This window comes from Ischnura elegans, chromosome 12 (genome assembly GCF_921293095.1).
Source record: "Ischnura elegans chromosome 12, ioIscEleg1.1, whole genome shotgun sequence".
Lineage (NCBI taxonomy): Eukaryota > Metazoa > Arthropoda > Insecta > Odonata > Coenagrionidae > Ischnura > Ischnura elegans.
Window position 1 is genome coordinate 77,817,949 of NC_060257.1, and position 18,269 is coordinate 77,836,217.

An 18,269-nucleotide genomic window follows, 5' to 3' on the forward strand; every position below is an offset into this window, starting at 1 on the left:
GCATCAGCGAAATGAAGTGGCCCCAGGAAGGAGACTTTTGGAGTGGAAGCTACAGAATGATACACACGGGATCGCTAAATGGTAATGCTGGAGTAGGCATAATGCTTAGAAAGAGCGCCAGGATGCGTGTTAAAAGCTACCTGCAGTTTAATGAAAGGATAGTAATGGTGAAGATAGATACTAAACCCGTAGCTACTGTAGTGGTACAGGTTTACATGCCTACGTCAGATTATGAAGACGAAGAAGTAGAATATGTCTACCAAGATATAGCGGAAGTTATCAAGCAGGTAAGAGGGGAAGAAAATCTTATTATTTTACGTGACTGGAACGCCGTCGTCGGAGAAGGTCAAGATGGAATAATAACTGGGAAATATGGGTTGGGTAACCGAAATGAAAGAGGAGAAAGGCTACTTGAATTCTGCACGGAGCACAGGCTAGTGGTTGCCAACACTTTATTCAAAAATCCCCTGCGAAGAAGATACTCGTGGAAGATGCCAGGAGACCATAGAAGATTCCAAATGGACTACATTCTAGTGAAACAAAGATTCAGGAACCAGGTGAAGGACTGCAAAAGCTATCCAGGGGCAGATATCGATAGTGACCATAACCTAGTTATGATGAAATGCCACCTTAAATTTAAAAAGTTGAAGAAAGCCGTGAAAAACATATGGCAGGTTGAAAAATTGAGGGAGGTTCAGCATCAACTGGCTTTTAAAGAGGCTGTAGAAAATAAAATAGGGGAGGATACGACCAACAAACCAATGGAAGAGAGTTGGAAAACTATTAGAAGTGGTCTGCAGGCGGCAGCTGAGGAAGTTCTTGATAAAAGAAGAGTCGTTATGAAAAAACCATGGATCACGCAGGAAGTATTAGATCTCATTGAAGAAAGAAGAAAATACAAGGCTGCGAAAACAGAGGAAGGACAGAATCGTTACAAGAGAATAAGGAACGAAATATGTCATAAAGCGTGGAAGGCTTGAGAAACGTGGATGAAAAGCATTTGCGAAGACGTGCAAAACAATCTTAAACATGGAAAAGTAGAGGCCGCTTATAGGATAGTGAGGAACCACTTTAAGAAAAGGGTAAGATGTAATACCCTAAGGGACAAAAACGGAGAACTATTGATTGAAAACGAAGAAAAAGGGAAGAGATGGAAGGAATATCTGGAAGATTTGTACAAAGGAAGTCGCCTCAGAACGAATGCTATCGAAAACGAGAGGGAAGTGGATGCCGATGACATGGGAGCCCCAATTTTAAGATCGGAATTTGATACGGCTGTAAGATACCTCAGGATAAATAAAGCGTCTGGCATAGATGACATTCCTGCAGAGCTAATTAAAAATTCAGGAGAGAAGACGTTGAACCAGCTATACAAAATCATTAGTGAAATGTATACGACAGGTGAGATACCAAAGGATTTCGAGAGGAACATTATAATCCCTATTCCAAAGAAGAAAAGAGCGGAGAAGTGCGAAGATTTTAGGACCATAAGCCTTACTACACATGCGTCAAAGATACTGACAAGGATCATCTGTAGAAAAATAGAACGAAAAGCAGAAGAGTACTTGGATGAGGACCAATTTGGATTCAGAATAAACAAAGGCACAAGGGAAGCAATATTGGCCCTAAGACTGCTCATAGAGAAGAGAATGGAAAAGAACAAGCCAACTTTCTTTGCTTTTGTGGACTTAGAGAAAGCATTTGACAATTTGGATTGGAGGACAATGCTTGGAATCCTAAAGGAAATTGGGGTTCTTTATAATGACAGAAGAATCATCCACAGTTTATACAAAAACCAAGTAGCCGTGATAAAATCAGGGCCCAGCTGTGAAGAAGCAAGAATTAAGAAAGGAGTGCGACAAGGCTGTACATTGTCACCCATAATTTTCCACGTTTACATTGAGAAAGCCATTGATGAAATCAAAGAAAAGGAATTGGGAGTGAATATCCATGGAGAAAAAATTAGCATGCTAAGATTTGCCGATGACATAGCCGTTATAGCAGATACAGAGAAGGATTTGAAAAATATTCTGGTTAATATGGGTAGGGTAATGAATAAATATCAACTGAAAATAAGCACGAAGAAAATCAAGATCTTAGTATGCAGCAGAAGAGAAGAAGTCAAGACCAACATTAAAATAGGGAGGCAAAAACTGATAGAGGTGGATGAATTCTGTTATTTGGGAAGCAAGATAACTAGTGACGGGAGAAGCAAGAAAGAAATTATCAGCAGAATAGCCCAGGCGAAGAGAGCATTCCACCAAAAGAGAGACCTGCTTACAGCGGGAAACTTAAATATGGAAGTAAAGAAACAATTCATAAGAACCTACATCTGGAGTATGCTCCTATACGGAAGTGAGGCATGGACAATGACCGCAGCGGAGAAAGCAAGGATAGAGGCCTTTGAAATGTGGTGCTACAGAAGAATGATGAAAATCAAATGGACTGACCGAGTTAGTAACGAGGAAGTGCTAAGAAGGGTAGGAGAGAAGAGAAGCCTCATGATAACCTTAATCAGAAGACGGAACAACCTTATAGGCCACATCTTGAGACATGATGGCCTGATGAAGACAATCGTCGAAGGGCAAGTGGAAGGCAAGAATGGAAAAGGAAGACCTCAGACAAAATATATGGAACAAGTAAAGAGAGATGTGAAAGAGAAGAATTACGTAGGTGTGAAAAGATTAGCTGATAGGAGAACTGAGTGGAGAGCTGCGTCAAACCAATCCTAGGATTGTTGACCAGTGATGATGACGATGATGATAGGAAAACATCTGAATTCCATGTCAATTTAGCATCAATATTAAAGCCTAGAAGCCTGACAGGATCATTGTTTAGCTCAGTGCTTTTAAGACAGCATGTAAGATGTTGTGTCTTGTCATTGTTCAGAAAGAGATTATTGGCTGTAAACCAGAGTTGAGATTCTTCTATTGCCTTTTTTGTAAGAAGTCTGACTTGGCTAGGAGTATTGCATTTCTGCACAAGAGTGGTGTAATCAGCATATATCATGCAGTCCATAGAAAGATTGAAAGGTAGGTCGTTGATTAGAATAAGGAACAAGAGAGGAACAAGAGAGGACCAAGGACGGACCCCTGAGGAACTCCATGCTTCACTGGAAGAAAATTAGATTGGTTACAATTTACTTGTACCATCTGCTTTCGATCAGTGAGGTAAGAGGTCATGAATTTCAGGTCACTGTTATGAAAGCCATAGTATTGGAGTTTTTGCAGGAGGGTAGAATGATTGACGCAGTCAAAGGCAGAGGTTAAATCACAAAGTGTGAGAGACACATTGCTTGTCTATATATACCTATAGAGTGAGCTATAGAAAAGATATGGCAATATGTATTTGAATTGACATAATACAATGGAAACAATTTCATCTCTCCCCACACCCTCACACAAGAGGTGACAACCTTTTTGACAATAGCCATCACTCACGCAACTATACCCATTTTTCCCCATTGCAGCAAATAATGCGTGACGGCAATTTATGTCTCAAAGTGGACCTATTTTTTGATTCCTTACCTTCTGTAATGAGGTACCTGAAAGGATTACCAGATAAGATGTTTACTTAATACTTAATTACCTATTTAATATGTATATTATTGTCATTGTTGTGAAATCTTATAGCATTTTATAAAGAATTTTAAGCTTTGTAATTGGGCTTCAGCCCGTTAATTCATAAATTATGAAATTATAAGAAAAGGACAGGAGAAAAAAGTGAACAGCTGTCTAGACAGCTGGGGAGGGATGTTTTGAAGCCATAGGTGTCCCAGAAGAAGAAGAATAAAATAAGTCACAAAAAGGTTTCCTCCGTTGCCTCAGCACAGGCCTACATATATGAGGTTGGTATGTCAGTGTGTTAAAGTTTGAATTATGTCTGCCATATGATTTGGGCAACATTGATGGCTTCCGGGATGAGGGTGAGAAACTGGGAGGAGATGGATTCCTCAGTGAAGAGGGTAGAATTTTGCTATCTAACTTATGAAATGACGGATTTATCACAGCAAACCGATTTGAGTGGTACTGGAATACAAGGGGCAACACATATTTTGGTTTACTATCTATAGAGAGTAGTGTCTAAACTTTGGTTCACTTAAACCAAAATATGTGTAGCAAAAGCAATGGAATATTCAAGGGTCTACATGCCAAATGAACTGCCAGAAGGGTATTTTCCAGCAATTGCCACAATACCTGTGTAAGACAAGTGGCATACGGCATTACATTGAATTATTCCTATAACATTAAAACTTATGAATGGAAACGTACTCACAATTTTTAGGAGATGGGAAGCGAAGTGATGGCAAGGAAAAACTCACCAATTTCTTGAAAACAACAATCAACTGTCAAGGAGTGATGATACAAGGAATCAAACTGAAATCAATTAAAATTGCACAGCAATGAACATGAAAGCGAATGCTACCGTATAATTTATGTCCAATAAAAGCATACTAAAAATGAAAGTACTAAAGAAATCCGCAGGTTAGGTACCTAACCTGCGGATGCCGTGAAATGAAAGACAGCCAATTAATCTTGGATACAAACTTAAATAAAAGTCCGACCGTAGGATACAAGACGTAAAAGAAAACTTATGAGAGCTACAATTAATTTAATATAAAATAGATCATTCAGGACAAGAAATACTATTCCAAGACGTACATTACACCAATGCTTATTCGCAATTCTACACAATTTACCTCTAAACGGAGAAGATACCAACTGAAGGCCGCGTGAGGGTAATGAGAAATGAAGGAAATCTGTAAGTAAAAAATACGAGAATACAACAATTATTTATCAGAAATAGCCGCTGTATAGGGATGTATTCAAAGAGGATGTTTTCCCTGGCGGCACGTTGCCAACAAAGCATCTGGGTGGGCAAGCACTGGCCAAAGAGTGAGGCAATGCTGGCCATAATAACCCTTGCTACTTAATGTGTACACACAGAAGATGGCAAGGGAGGTGTGGGATGAGTTAGTTAATTAAATTCAGAATTAAAGTCGGGGTATGTGTCGTAGTGGACCGTTAGGGTGGTACCCTTTTCACAGTCACTGAGTTGGTACTACTGAATGATTGCTATTTCCTGTTGGCCCCGGAAGTATAGCTGGTGAAGTGTCCATATGTAAAGTTTTGTGTCGACAGCAAAGTTCTGAGAGTATCCGTCAATATTGTGAATTTAAATTGTAATAACCACCTGTTTTGACCAGCGATTGACAACCTATAACATGGCGCAGTCGTGTAGAGTTTAAAATACCGTCAGCTATCGGGTAAGGACTCGCGTAAAAGTAAGTAAAGTGAAACCACGCCGGGGAGCATCTGTGAGAAATGGTTAAGTACGTTATAAATTATAATAACCACCTATCTTGACCAGCGATTGACAACCTATAACATGTCGCAGTCGCGTAGAGTTTAAAATAACGTCAGCCATCGGGAAAGGACTCGCGTAAAAGTAAAGTGAAACCACGCCGGGGAGCATCTGTGAGAAATGGCTAAGTACGTTATAAATTACCCCCAAGGGTGGACTTCGAAAGTGCACGTCCCCACGCCGACTGGACTAATTTTGTTCGTAATTTTGATCATTTAATTGCGGCCACCAAGTGGGATGGAGAGAGATAATGTCAAAATTGCCCTCTTGCTTAATATGTTACGATGTTGTGCGATAGCGTTGTTCGCGACTTTTCCGCTGTCGGAGACGGAAAAAAATTTACTCACGTGTGCTTAAGGCCGCTATACACGGTGAATGGTCATGCGAATGAAATCATTCGCCGTGTATAACGGAAAAATTCGCGAATGAACCGTCATTCTGTGAAAATTAGAACATGTTCTAATTTGCTCGCTTGATCCCGCGAATGAAATCAAAAATCTATAGTCCATCCCTTATGCATCTTTTATCCTTCGATATTACCCTCAATTTCACAAGGAAACCAAACTTTTCTATTTAAAATTTTGCTGTAGAAATTTCACATGCAATGCACCCATTATCAGACTTCAGCGCACATATAACTTAGTGAAACTAATAGTAGACATTCATTTTGACTCTGTTGTAATCTTAAAAAAAGTCTGGCTTTTTATTATCCAGATTCCATCTCTTTTAGTAAAATAATTTGAGTGTATTTTTATCCATGTTCTTGATCATTTTTTGGTATTGATATATTTTATATTTCTTAACGTGATTTTAATCATATGCTATATTGTTATTTTTTATATTGATCACACTTTATCTTTTGCTACTTTTTACTTTTTGGATGTGTTAAATAATGCTTTTAACGTTTGTGCACTTTACTTTTTATGTTGATCACATGTTATCTTTTGCTACCTTTTACTTTTTTAACATGTTAAATAATGCTTATTAATGTTTGCATGCTTCTTATATGTATGTTATTTCATAACTTTTTATATTGATCTCATGTTACCTTTTGCTACCCTTTACTTTGTAAACGTGTTAAATAATGCTTATTAACATTTATATGCTTCTTATATGCCTATACTTAATCATGTAACTTTATGTCTATATGCTTATTAATGTAACACTTTTTCTGTACATTGAGTTAACACCTGTAAGAATAAACAATTATGATAAACAATTATTATTTTTATGATCACGTGATTATTCGCATGATCATTCACTGTGTATAGCGGCCTTTAAAGCCTTCGAGTCCTACGTTACGCCCAAAATTAATGGCATATTTGAACAGTTCGTATTTAATGAGGATGCACGAAGAAGGCAAAAGCTTTGAGCATTCTTTTGTTGGTTGTAGGCGCCTCGTCAAATATTTTGGATTTCGAAATTGGAGCCACAAGAGGACTCCGTATACAGCGCGTTAGAATCGTCCATGGAATACGAGATGTATTTGCACAGGAGCCCAGCTCAGGCTGGAGTACCTGTCTTTAGAAAAAGCGGCAGCCCACTGCAGCTCGGTGGAATAGAGATGGAGACAACCCCTATGAAAAAATTGTATAAACCTGTTTCAAAATTTTATACAATTGCCATGGCAATGTATAAGATTGTATAAAATTTTGAAACAGGTTTATACAATTTCTTCATAGGGGAAGAGAAGCAGATGAGAGATACAACAGCCGAGCGGGAAAGAAGAGACCACCACATACATTCCATGCACAAGAAGGTCAACCATCGCCGATCTCGAGGTAATGTGAGCTCAGGTCCTAGTGAAAGAGTGAGTAAAGTAAGTAAGAAATTCAATTGCAATTGATGCTAAAGAAGCCGTGGCCCCAAAAGTGCCCTGCGTACGGGAAAAGGTACAGATTAATTGAACCATTTTGCCATGTTTTGCAGGGTGAGTAATGTTTGTCATGATGATGTGTTAAAGCCGGACTCATTTTCGGATACATCATCGTGTCTTGCTACGCAGCGTGTGTAAATTTGTGTGTTAATTCCTTGGATGCAAACCTTATCAGAGTTCTGAATGAGTGGGTTGAAGAGGTAGTGATTCGGTGAAAAGTGTTCACAATGAAATGCATTAAAGAAGCTAGGTGAAAGAATCGTAATTAAGGTTATAAGTGTGCAATAAGTTCAAGTCAGGAAATCAAAGCGTCCATTACTTCGCCATGAGGTATCCAAGTTAACTCGGCAATTGCTATTGGAAAAGATTGCATACAGTATTTTAGACTTTGCTTAAAAACCATATCTTATCATGGTTGACTATTTCTCAATATGATTGGAGTTAGTCCCTTAGCCAAGCAAAACTGCTAACTCCATCAAAGATGCATTGCAGAACATTTTGTGATGCATGGGATCCCCATGGAATGTACTGCAGACAGCATGCCATTCAGGTTGTATGACTGTCAAAAATACTATGAGAAAGTGAAATTCAGTTGAGGATTTGTAGTCCCCACTACCATCTGAGTAAGTACCATCAGTGGGTCACCAGGGAATGTATTGCAGACACCATGCCATTCACGTCGCATGACTGCCAAAAATACTTAAAGAGAGAGTGAAATTGAGTCGAGGACTCGTACTCCCAATTCCATCAGAGTAATGGGCTTGCAGAAAAGGGTGTCCACATTAGGAAACAAATCCTAAGGAAAAGTCTTGAAAATGGGAAAGATTTTTGGGATATGTTAAGGGAGTACCGTAATTCCCCACTTAAAGGGCTCACTGTGTCCACAGCCCAGATATTGTTTAGCCGTCAATTGCACTCAAAGCTACCAGTCACTTTCGAAGCTTTGAGACTAGAGAGGTGCAATACGGTATTTATGCAGTACTCCAAGCTAAACAGGCCAAGGTAAAGAAACATCTACCTAGATGATGAAATGGTTGAACCTACAGGAGGACTTTAGGGCTGCAGAAAAAGTGTCGGTTAAGGCAAGAAAAAATGAATGGTGAGAGCCAGGTGTCCTAGGTAATCCCTTGTCAAAAGTAAGTATGGTAACATTGTATGGCATAATAATATTCACTTACGCCACAATCTTATAAAAAAATTTGTCCTTACGACCATCTCCTTTTGTTAGAGAAACATAGGGGGCAATCTAACGGAGACAATCATGGGATAACTCAACTTACAAGAGGAAGCAGTGACACTTCAGGTGCTCCTGTGAGTGAGTTCACATCTTCAGCAAGAGCACAACCTTAGACTACCAATCCAGTACCAGGGACTACCAGAAGTGGCCACAGGGGTGAAGGCTCCTGTGCGCTTCACTCTGTGAAAGGGGAGTAGTTCTAGTGTACTCTTAGGGTGGTAACCCTATCAGTAAGTGAGTTGGTACCACTGAATGATTGACATTTCTGGTTGACCCCGGATGTGTAGCTGAGGAAGTGTTCATATTGTAATAATAATAAAAATGTCACCTTTACTTCAAGCAAATTTAGGACTATTTAGTCATTTCTTACAATTTAGTTGTTTAACAATCATATACATCCATGCCCTGGATGGTGATAAATCCACCCAGGCAGGATTAGAACCCACAGCCTCTAGGTTATCAGTCAGGGATGTTACCCCAGGGCCACCGATTAAAGGTGTCCCCCAACAATTAAAGTTCTATGAATATCCATCAATATTGTGATTTTAAATTATAATAACCTCCTGTCTTGACCAGAGATTGACAACCTATAACAGTATGATGTCTAAATCATTGAGGCTCACTGATGATCAGGTGTAGTAGATTAGCCAGTCAACAAGAAGGCTTAAGGCACTACGCGACGAATTAGGTAAGTGTTGCAAGGAATATGGCATGAGGACTAATCAAAAGAAGACCTAAGTTTTACAGTTTTGTAAAGCATTGTGTGCAAGAAATGTTAGGCTAAATTTAGAAGTAGGGAGAGAGAAATTTGAATGGGTGGAACAGTGGAACTATTTGGTCAGCAAACTAGAGGAAAACGGATGCAGCAGTAAGGGCATCAATAAGATAATTGCAAAGGTAAAGGAGGCGTTTGTGAACAGGAAAGAGCCGATGAGAGGATAGTTAGACAAGAATTTCACAAAAAGGCTGGTTAAGAGTCAAACCTGGAGTGTAGCGCTGTACATTGCAGAAACATGGACACTTAGGAAAGGGGATGAGAAAAGATTCGAGGCATTCAAAATGTGGGTGTGGAGAATGGTGAAGTTTAAGAGGATGAAGAGGAACAATAAGACATGGTGGCCTTGAAGAGGAAGCTTCTAGATGAGATAAATTGGAGGCTGGTTTGGATTGAGTACGTACAGTAAGGGGAGGGGATAATAGTAATAATGTTAGAGGGAAGATTAAGGTAAGGGTCATTGAGAAAGGGGAAGGAAGGGAATATGATTAAGAGAGAATAAAAGGGAGTAGGCACTATTGTGAATTGAAGAGGGAATTCCAATTTGGGTGGGTAGACAGGCTGGGTAATCTGCAAAACATTCCATGTACATGCAAAACTTAGCCTTAGCCGGTAGAGTACTTAACAATAATATATACAAAGTATGAGGTGTGTTCAGAAAATAATGATGACTTCAGTTCTTTAAAATACATATTTATCTATTCATCTACACAAATGTTGTTGCCTTCAAAATAGTCACCATTAGATATTATGCATTTGTGCCCACACTCCTACCAATCCTAACTTGATCTTTTGGACAGCTTTAGCTCTATCAACCTTTTCTTTTAATGTCCCCTATGCTTGTAACAAAGGTCCTGTAAGGTTCTCTATTTTTTGAAATATGAATAAGTAACATGGAGCCATGTCTGGAGAATAACAGGGCTGGGGTATTTTTACAGCATTGTTTTTGGGCAAAATTTGATGAACAAGCAATGGAGTGTGAGCCAAAATATTGCCGAGCTCATAAAAACATGTCTAACCTTACAGTGTGCATGATGTATGAATGTAACAGAATACTCAGGGAAAGGTAAAAACCTCCTATTTGGATGCCAACAGAAAAAAGCCCCCATATAAATCAACTCCTATATTCTCGGCAGCTGATTCTCTCACAGTTTCTTCTGTGAAATCCACTGAACTGCTAAATCCCCCAGCAAAACTGTGAAATAGCCAAGGGGAATTCAAATTCATAGGAGGTACATGAAAGCTTTCAAACTAGGCATAAATTGTAAATACAGTGAAACATATATGTTGCACTTAATTATTTCACAAAAACTTTATCAGATCCCAGCCAATACCTTACATACAAATCTTCCTCTCTATTAAACTTTGCTCAAATTTTCACTACTTAAGTCACACCCTTTGAAAGTGTTAAATAGAAATTTCGCTATGTTACCTAACCATACTAACTTACCATAGGCCAAGAAAATAAGTTTATATAAAGATATCCCAGTCCTAAAATCCCACTGCTCAATCACAATTAACACACTCAATGCGGATGCCTTGAATTCAAGGCATCCCACGCTAGCCTAGGACGCGGATGCCTTGAATACAAGGCATCGGTCCCGTTAGGTTTCTCGGCCCACCATCTGCCTCCGCGTCTTCTACTAGACCCTGCAATTGTGCCGAGCGTCTCAGTGTGTCTTCTCCTGTGACTGGATACAAGGCGTTTGCTTGCAGCAGATTTTTTGCCTTCTTTTTATTATAATATTTAATATTTTCTTTATTAATAGTGCAAATTTTAATAATTTTGAACTATGTATGATTGTATACGATTAAGGAAGACATAATATCTGATATTATTGCAAAATATTTTTTACGCGTGGCGGTGTGTTATGATAAATTTTCTCAGCATTGAGTGTGTTAACATACATATTCAAGGGATAGCTCAAACGCCTATCATAGGCGGTAGCAACTACAAAGGATTTCAACCAATCAACAATAAAGCATTCCACCCCTACATCTTTCTCCACACTTTTTTCAGCAGCAAGAAAGCATGCCAAGACACAATGATAAAAATATTTATTTACTGCATTAAGATAAAAAATGAGTGAGTTTTGTCAACATATATCAATATATGTACATAAAATATAAACACGTTATAAGGTGCACACATTCTATACAAAGATGCATACAAGCTATTGAGTGTAATTACATTAAATATATATGGGTAAATGAAAAACATCAGTTAAAAACTCATTTAGATTATAATAAAAATTTTGGATTAGGATATATGTACTTAAATTTAGCTCCGATTTGAGTTGAGAAGGAAAAGGAACGGATGATGTGTCTTTCTTTCTATTGATTCTTATTGCATCACAGTGGCAATGGATTGGCAAAGACCTTTTAACAGGGGAGACAATGAGTTTTGGAGGGTGTGTATGATGTATGAATGTAACAGAATACTTAGGGAAAGGTATAAAAACTCCCATTTGGATGCCAACAGAAAAAGGCCCCAATATAGGTCAACTTTTATATTCACTGCAGCTGATTCTCTCACATTTTCTTCTGTGAAGTCCACTAAAGACTTCTAAACAATGATTTAAACCTCTCATCTCATGCAGTTTCATTTTACCTCCAAGAGCTCCTTCGTTGAAACAGCCAAAGAATACCCTACGAGCCCTGCAATGGACCAGAGCCATTGCACACATGGCACAAGGCTCTCTTGTCAAGTATACATCATATCCAGTGCACAAATATGGAGATGTCATGTCACCAAAGGAAAAATCCTTGGTTCTTTTACATGGAACTCGTCGCTCAATTTTTGCAGGAGAAATCCACATGCCCTCTTCCACAGGCCACAGACCACCACCTTGAACTCTTGCCATTAAATCAGCAGCAACCATTACTGCATGCTTCAATGGATGGCCCAGACGCCTATCATACGCTATAATAACAACACACAACTTAATGGGATCAACAATAACACATCCGACGCCTATACCATTCATCTCCAAACTTTTTTCAGCAGCAAGATATGCAGTGTCCATGTACTGCTCCTGAAGCTTTCTGTCGTTTGCATCAAAAAGTGAACCATCGATGATTTTCTCAATGTATTTGTCAACAGTGAAGTTACAGGCCCACATTGTTGAAGCATTTTCATACTGCTTTCTGGTTTTGGGGGTAACAGCAGGAACAGATACTTTGAATGGAATCGGATCAAGGCCATCAAAGCTAAAACCTTTCTCTTTAAAAAATTTAACACAACTGTCCTCGGAAAAGCTATTTGCTTCACAGAGTATAATACATGAGCCTTTTCCCTCCAGAGTTGTCACCCTTTTAAGATGGCCAAGACCGAAAATTGGTGATATTCCACTCAAAGTTTTCATAACATCGGAAATTTTCTTTGAATCCAAAATGCGACAAACATAAACGTCAGTGGATTCTACATCGCCACTCAGTTCATGGGGTAACACAGGTTTCAATGACCAATGGAAATTCTCCGAGAACGACATTTCTGCACAGAGTCCTGATCAATCAATTGTGTTTCCACATGGACTGGTGGAATTCAAGGACACAGCACAACTGCCCCCCCTGAAAAATTGATTTCGCCACATGAATATCGCCAAAAATTACTCACCTTTTTCAGGAAAATTTTTTTCCTGCCTATTTTCATTTCCATTCCCACCCTACTATTCCATCACCTACAAATGATTTGTCACTATGAGTAGGAAAATGCTTTCAAAGATTACAATAATTTATCTCAGCTTCTCACACAAAATGTTAATATTTTCATATATGGTACCACTGCAGCTGAAGTATTCTTTTTTTATGCGCTATAGGTCTGAATGTGCATACACATGATATCACATAAATTCACTGGCATCTTCATTGACCCTTTCGCGCCGGACCTTCATTGAGGGAAATTCTGCCTCAATACGAGCCTCTTGAAAGTTTTCTTTACTCCCCTGTACGAAGCTTTTTCGCGTCGACTGAAGGCAGTGGTTCCCTCCCTAACCATTTTTGGACCCAACTCAGTGGGGCGCCGATCCCTTTCCTCGGCCTCTGTCCCAGACCCTAGAGGGATTAAAAGCCCCATTCCTAGGACGAGTCCGTGGTCAACTGGCTAAAATATTAATGCAAAATATATACAAATATTTGTTGTTCGCATCGATTTTTTACATTCAAAATGAATTTTGTGTTTATTTAACTGAGCATGCAGAAATTTTAAACGAAGTTCTAACATTGATGTAGACGGATTTAGTATATTTACTAGTTGTTCTATAACTCCGTTGATATTAATGTTAGAATTTTGTTTGAAATTTCCATGTGGTCAGCAAAAAAAGATGAATTAATTTCTAGCATTGAATTTCAAAAGTAAGCAACAAATATATTTTTGGAGCACACACTGCAAATAACAGCAGTTGACCGCGGCGAGAGGATAGGAGAGGGTCGACCTGAGCGGCCGAAGGAGGGACTGGGCTCGCGCTAAGGCGGATCACGAGGGGCGACCGCGTCCGTGGGTCTATTGTGTCTGCCCAGTCACTATTTTCGACCTGTGCCGTCCAGGCGTGGCATTCGTTGCTAAGGTTAGGAAAATTAACGCCGCACAGGTGTGGCATTCGTTGTTTATGGAAGAAAATCCTTGCCGCACAGGTGTGGCATTCGGCGCGAAAGGGTTAAGATGAATCATAGTTTCAAACCTTATAATGCACTGAAAATTAATCACATAATCTATAGAGACTAACGTACAAAAATAAAAAACTAACTAATCTAAACAGTAAAATCTCCACCACTGCTGGGATTAGAACATAGGCTCACAGGGTGGGAAGCCAACACACTAGCCACCACACCGACCCAAACACCACAGCCTTAGCCCTTAAGTGGATAAGTTGATGACATCACTAACTCATTCCAAGCATGTCACCACATCCCCGTCATTCCTTGGTCATGTGCATGGCCCTGGCATTATTCATTATTATTAACACTTTTACAGTAAAACCTCTTTAAATCATAATGGAGGGGAACAAAATTTGGGCAATTTGATGTATGGAGGCTCACTATAGAGAGGTTTAAGTGATATGCACCAATTTTTCATATCCTTTGGAAATGAAAGGCACTACTGTCTTTAAAACCATTATATTTATGCATTTAAATAAACATTCATGCATTAGTGAACATATATCGTATAAGTCTTTTTTCCAAAAATGCCCATGGTAAAAGTAAAGGGGGGGACTATTTTCTAACAAATTTTTTTAGCTTTTCCCTAAACTGAAGCCTCAAAATTAGGGGGGAGGGACTATATTCGGAGAAATATGGTTTATTATTTAATGATAACACAAAGTGAGCGCTATCGTGTGATTTTTACTATGAGAGAAAACGATGTGATCTCTCTTAATCCAACTGCCACTTAAAATGATTAGGATAGTTGGATATATTTTTCTTATTTACTGCTAGGTATACTCTCATATGGAACAAAATGGCCATAGCTAATGGTTAACGTGAAAATTACAGAAAATTAAAGGTGTAAAAGAAAAAAATAAGTGTGAAAAATTTATCGCTGAAAATGTCGTTCCATGTACGTAAATGCGGCTACATTAAGGGCCGTATTTTTAAACGAATCTCTTTCTCTTACTCTTCGCCGGAGTGGGGAGAGTTAGAGATGTATCTCCACCTACTATTCGCAGTCAAGAACGTTCCTACAACGAAAGCAATCTCTTCCTCTTCGAAGTAGTGAGTGTTGAGCTGCTCGCTGAAATTCTCATATCTACGTCACGCGTCCTTGACGTTTCGTGTGACGTTTGCTGCCCACAGTTCATTGCGCGAAACAGAAACAGACAGAAATATGGAGGACCGACGTATGGTTCGGCTCACAAGGGAAGAGACGAAGTTGTTGGTTGACATCATAGTTAAGCATCAGGAGGTTTTGGAGAGCAAGAAGACGGATGCATTATCAAATGCGAAGAAGGCGAAAGCCTGGTTGGATGTGCAGGAAGAATTTAATTCTAATGAATTTGTGCGGAAGGTAAGTAACTTTGGAAGTATGATGGTTATGAATGTATTGTGCGATTGTAGGAAAGGTTCTGCATAACTCGTATAACTCTGTTCAGAAGAAGGACTTTTTTGAACGCTACTTAAGTTCCTGGATCATTCATTGGCTTCGGGGTTTAGAATCGGTTGATAAAACTTTGAAGTTTGTTTTCCATTCTTTGCTGGAATCCTTAAGTGCATTTTGGTAGTAGATTGCAAAAAACCTTTGTGATTAAGTCGCTGTCAGAGATTTTACTTGTAACGTATTTCCCTTCATTAGCAATGCAAGATGAAATATGATTCACGCCATGCAATACAAATATATGTTACTTTCCAACGCCGAGACCAAAAGCTTCACAATAATAATTCCATGTTATGGAATGCTATTGGAATTATTGTTGTGAGCTTTTGGTATCGGCGTGGTAGCGGTAATGATTACAACTACTCCACAATGGTGGCGGAGTAGTTGTAATTGTTAAAGTAAGTAATTTTTTAATAAACGTAGCATCATAAATTGTGGCTGTATTGATGGATATTGATTTTTAGTTTGTCCAGTAATTTATTTTGTGTCCTAAACCTCAATGTTAGCGATAATTTCTCGCCATTATAGCGCACCGCCAAGCAATTGAGGAAGAGTTGGGATAACCTGAAGATGAGAAAGAGGAAAGAGCTGGCTGATGAAAGGCAGGAGAGGATGAGGACTGGTGGCGGACCTATGCCGTCCACCAGCAGGGAAGATTTGCCACCAGAGATGGAAATTGCCATGTCGTCCATCTCCTACTCACCGCCGAATGCTGGAGACTGCGATGCATTGCCGGTCCCCAGCGTTTCCACGGTGGGTAGGGTTGAGACCTCGGAGTGTTTGCTTCCTCCCAACGTTTCTGAGATATCAGGCAAGTTGATTGAAAATAAGGATTATGTACCTATCATTAATGAAGGGAATTCCATAGTGTCACACTGAGATTAACAACAATCAAAAAAGTATCACATATAACATCTGCCAGCCAAAAATTAGTAGTGGTGTACAGTATCATGATTTTCCATGAAAGAATAACACTTCTTTAAAGAGAAATTTTACTGTATCGTACTAGCCTTTGAGTATTATGTTCTTATTTTCCTGCGACTTATGGAAGTTGTTATTGGATATCAAATATAATCAAGTTTAAGTTGAGTTTCTTGATACCATTTCCAGGAATGTTAAGTATCTCATGTTTTTCATTAATCAATGGTGTATTTTATGATGTTTCCTCAGATTGTGACGAAAGACCGGTAGAGGAAGCATACACTCCGAGGATTCAAGGTGCAGGGACCTCTTCCAGTTCGAAAAGGGCACGATTTACCAGGGAAGCGGCCATTGAGAAGGAGATGGAAGCTAGGCTGGAGCACATGGCATCTTATAATGAAAAGGAGGATGCCATCCAGCGGATCCGGAAGAGAGAAGCAGAGATTGCATGCGCAATCAAGGAACAGGAGCTAGCCAACGCCAAGGCTGCTGGAAAGACCATCCAGATGGAGGAGGAATTTAAGAGGCGTATCTTAAGTATACAGCTTCAAACGGAGGAGGCGAAGCGGAAGCGTGTGGTACTTGTTATGATATATTACTATGCTGAAGATGAAACAAGTTTAGTAACAGCCAAATACATGAGTAGAATCTTAAATGTGAACGTGAGGCAATAATCATTCCTATTGTGAGTTCATAATGCATCAGTGTTCATTCCAAAATTTTTAATACACCTCTTGATGAATAACATTTCTGCAAATAGCTAACTTACAATAAGCATAGCATTCCTTTTAATTTCTAGGACATTCCATTGTTCTTTATCTTGTTGTTTGATGATGTGCTTGGAATAGTGATAAATGAAACATCTACAGCATGAAATAATATCTCTACCAGTGGCAGACTGCTTTTGGAGGGAATACCTCCAGTTCTTCATGAACACATTTCTGTTTCCACTCATTCCATTTGCCCGTTATTGAAGTTTTTTATTATCCCCCATTAAAAGATTAAATTCATTAAGGTATGAAGTACTTCCTTTAATTTGGTTTTATTTAAAATTTCACTGAAGTGTGTATTGACAGGAATTGACAATGAAGCTTAAGGTACTTTCTCATTGGTTCTTGAATAATGCATGTCATGGTCACACATCTTTTTTATTTTTTTATTTCTCTATTTTCTCTTAATAGCTTTTAATTATAGGACTGGCATGTCTTTATTTTTCAATAACTTTAAAATACTGGAAAATAAAAAAGTTATTTCTTACTGGATTCATTACTTGGTTACTCATTATCCCTAATATGTGCGTTCTTTCACCTAGGTAAAGGTGTTGCCAGCGTCTTTCTTGTTAAAATTCTCCATTATCTTGTTATCTGTAAAGTTATTTGCTTATGATTCTAATCCAATGGCTATTCAGGAAAGTACATTCATTAAAATCAGCCAATTTTAGGGATAATGAAAACAAAATATATGTATGTTAAGTTTGATGCATGTTTCAGTTTTCTGCAGAATTGGCATATTAGTTGTGGGAACTCAAACTTTCAAATGCATAGCCAACTTTTCATTGTATGAAGTCTTGCAGTTATGAAACCCAGCATGATAACATTTAATCCATGCAATGCTCCCTTAAATGAATGATTGTAAATAAAAGCATGTGAATGACCATTGTATTTGCATATTGATATGAAGTTGTAATGCATGATTTGAGGGGCCAAATTACATCTGTATTGTTGTGTGGAGTTTGTATGCATCATATGCTTATATGCCAACTTCTTTGTAAGCTTTCAGATACACCTCTATGAATTCCTCCTCTATCTTGGCGTTGGTGTGCTTCCTGTTCCTGCTTCTCTCTCCCGGACTGCTGGATGCGTCTGTGTCATTTAAGATGCCATTACTCCCGCCTGCTTCCATGCCTTCTCATGGACCATTTCCCCTGGTGATGGTGCCCTTTTTGTAACTGGAAAGAGATCCTCTGCACCTGCATGACTATTTTCCATCCTGCTTGACTCCTGCCTTT

At 38.9% G+C, this 18,269-nt stretch overlaps 2 protein-coding genes across 6 annotated transcripts in view; one reads left to right on the top strand and one right to left on the bottom strand.

Annotated features, from left to right (window-relative positions):
- The window catches only part of LOC124169755 (probable inactive tRNA-specific adenosine deaminase-like protein 3), a 32,516-nt gene that overhangs the window by 7,538 nt on the left and 6,709 nt on the right, over positions 1-18,269 (bottom strand). For 2 of the 4 annotated variants that reach the window (XR_006867229.1, XR_006867227.1), the window contains exons 2-3: positions 4,700-4,759; positions 4,276-4,376 (exon numbers count right to left, since the gene is read on the bottom strand). The exons of 1 other annotated variant lie outside the window; for it this stretch is intronic. Coding sequence is in view for 1 of the 3 variants with exons in the window: in XM_046548457.1 (XP_046404413.1) it covers positions 11,754-12,743 (990 nt within the window). In the remaining 2 variants the exon portion in view is untranslated. Of the gene's footprint in view, positions 1-4,275; positions 4,377-4,699; positions 4,760-11,218; positions 12,823-18,269 lie in introns of those variants that run through there. One more of the 4 variants, XM_046548457.1, reaches the window with a different exon arrangement.
- Positions 14,830-18,194, top strand: LOC124169757 (myb/SANT-like DNA-binding domain-containing protein 3). Of its 2 annotated transcripts, XM_046548463.1 has the most exons (4): positions 14,831-15,253; positions 15,869-16,151; positions 16,511-16,839; positions 18,034-18,194. In XM_046548463.1, exons 1-4 carry the CDS (start codon positions 15,074-15,076, stop codon positions 18,052-18,054), a joined length of 813 nt encoding a protein of 270 aa, XP_046404419.1. In that variant the 5' UTR covers positions 14,831-15,073; the 3' UTR covers positions 18,055-18,194. The 2 variants fall into 2 exon arrangements, with proteins under 2 accessions (XP_046404418.1, XP_046404419.1); XM_046548462.1 differs by having other exon boundaries at positions 14,830-15,253; positions 16,511-18,194.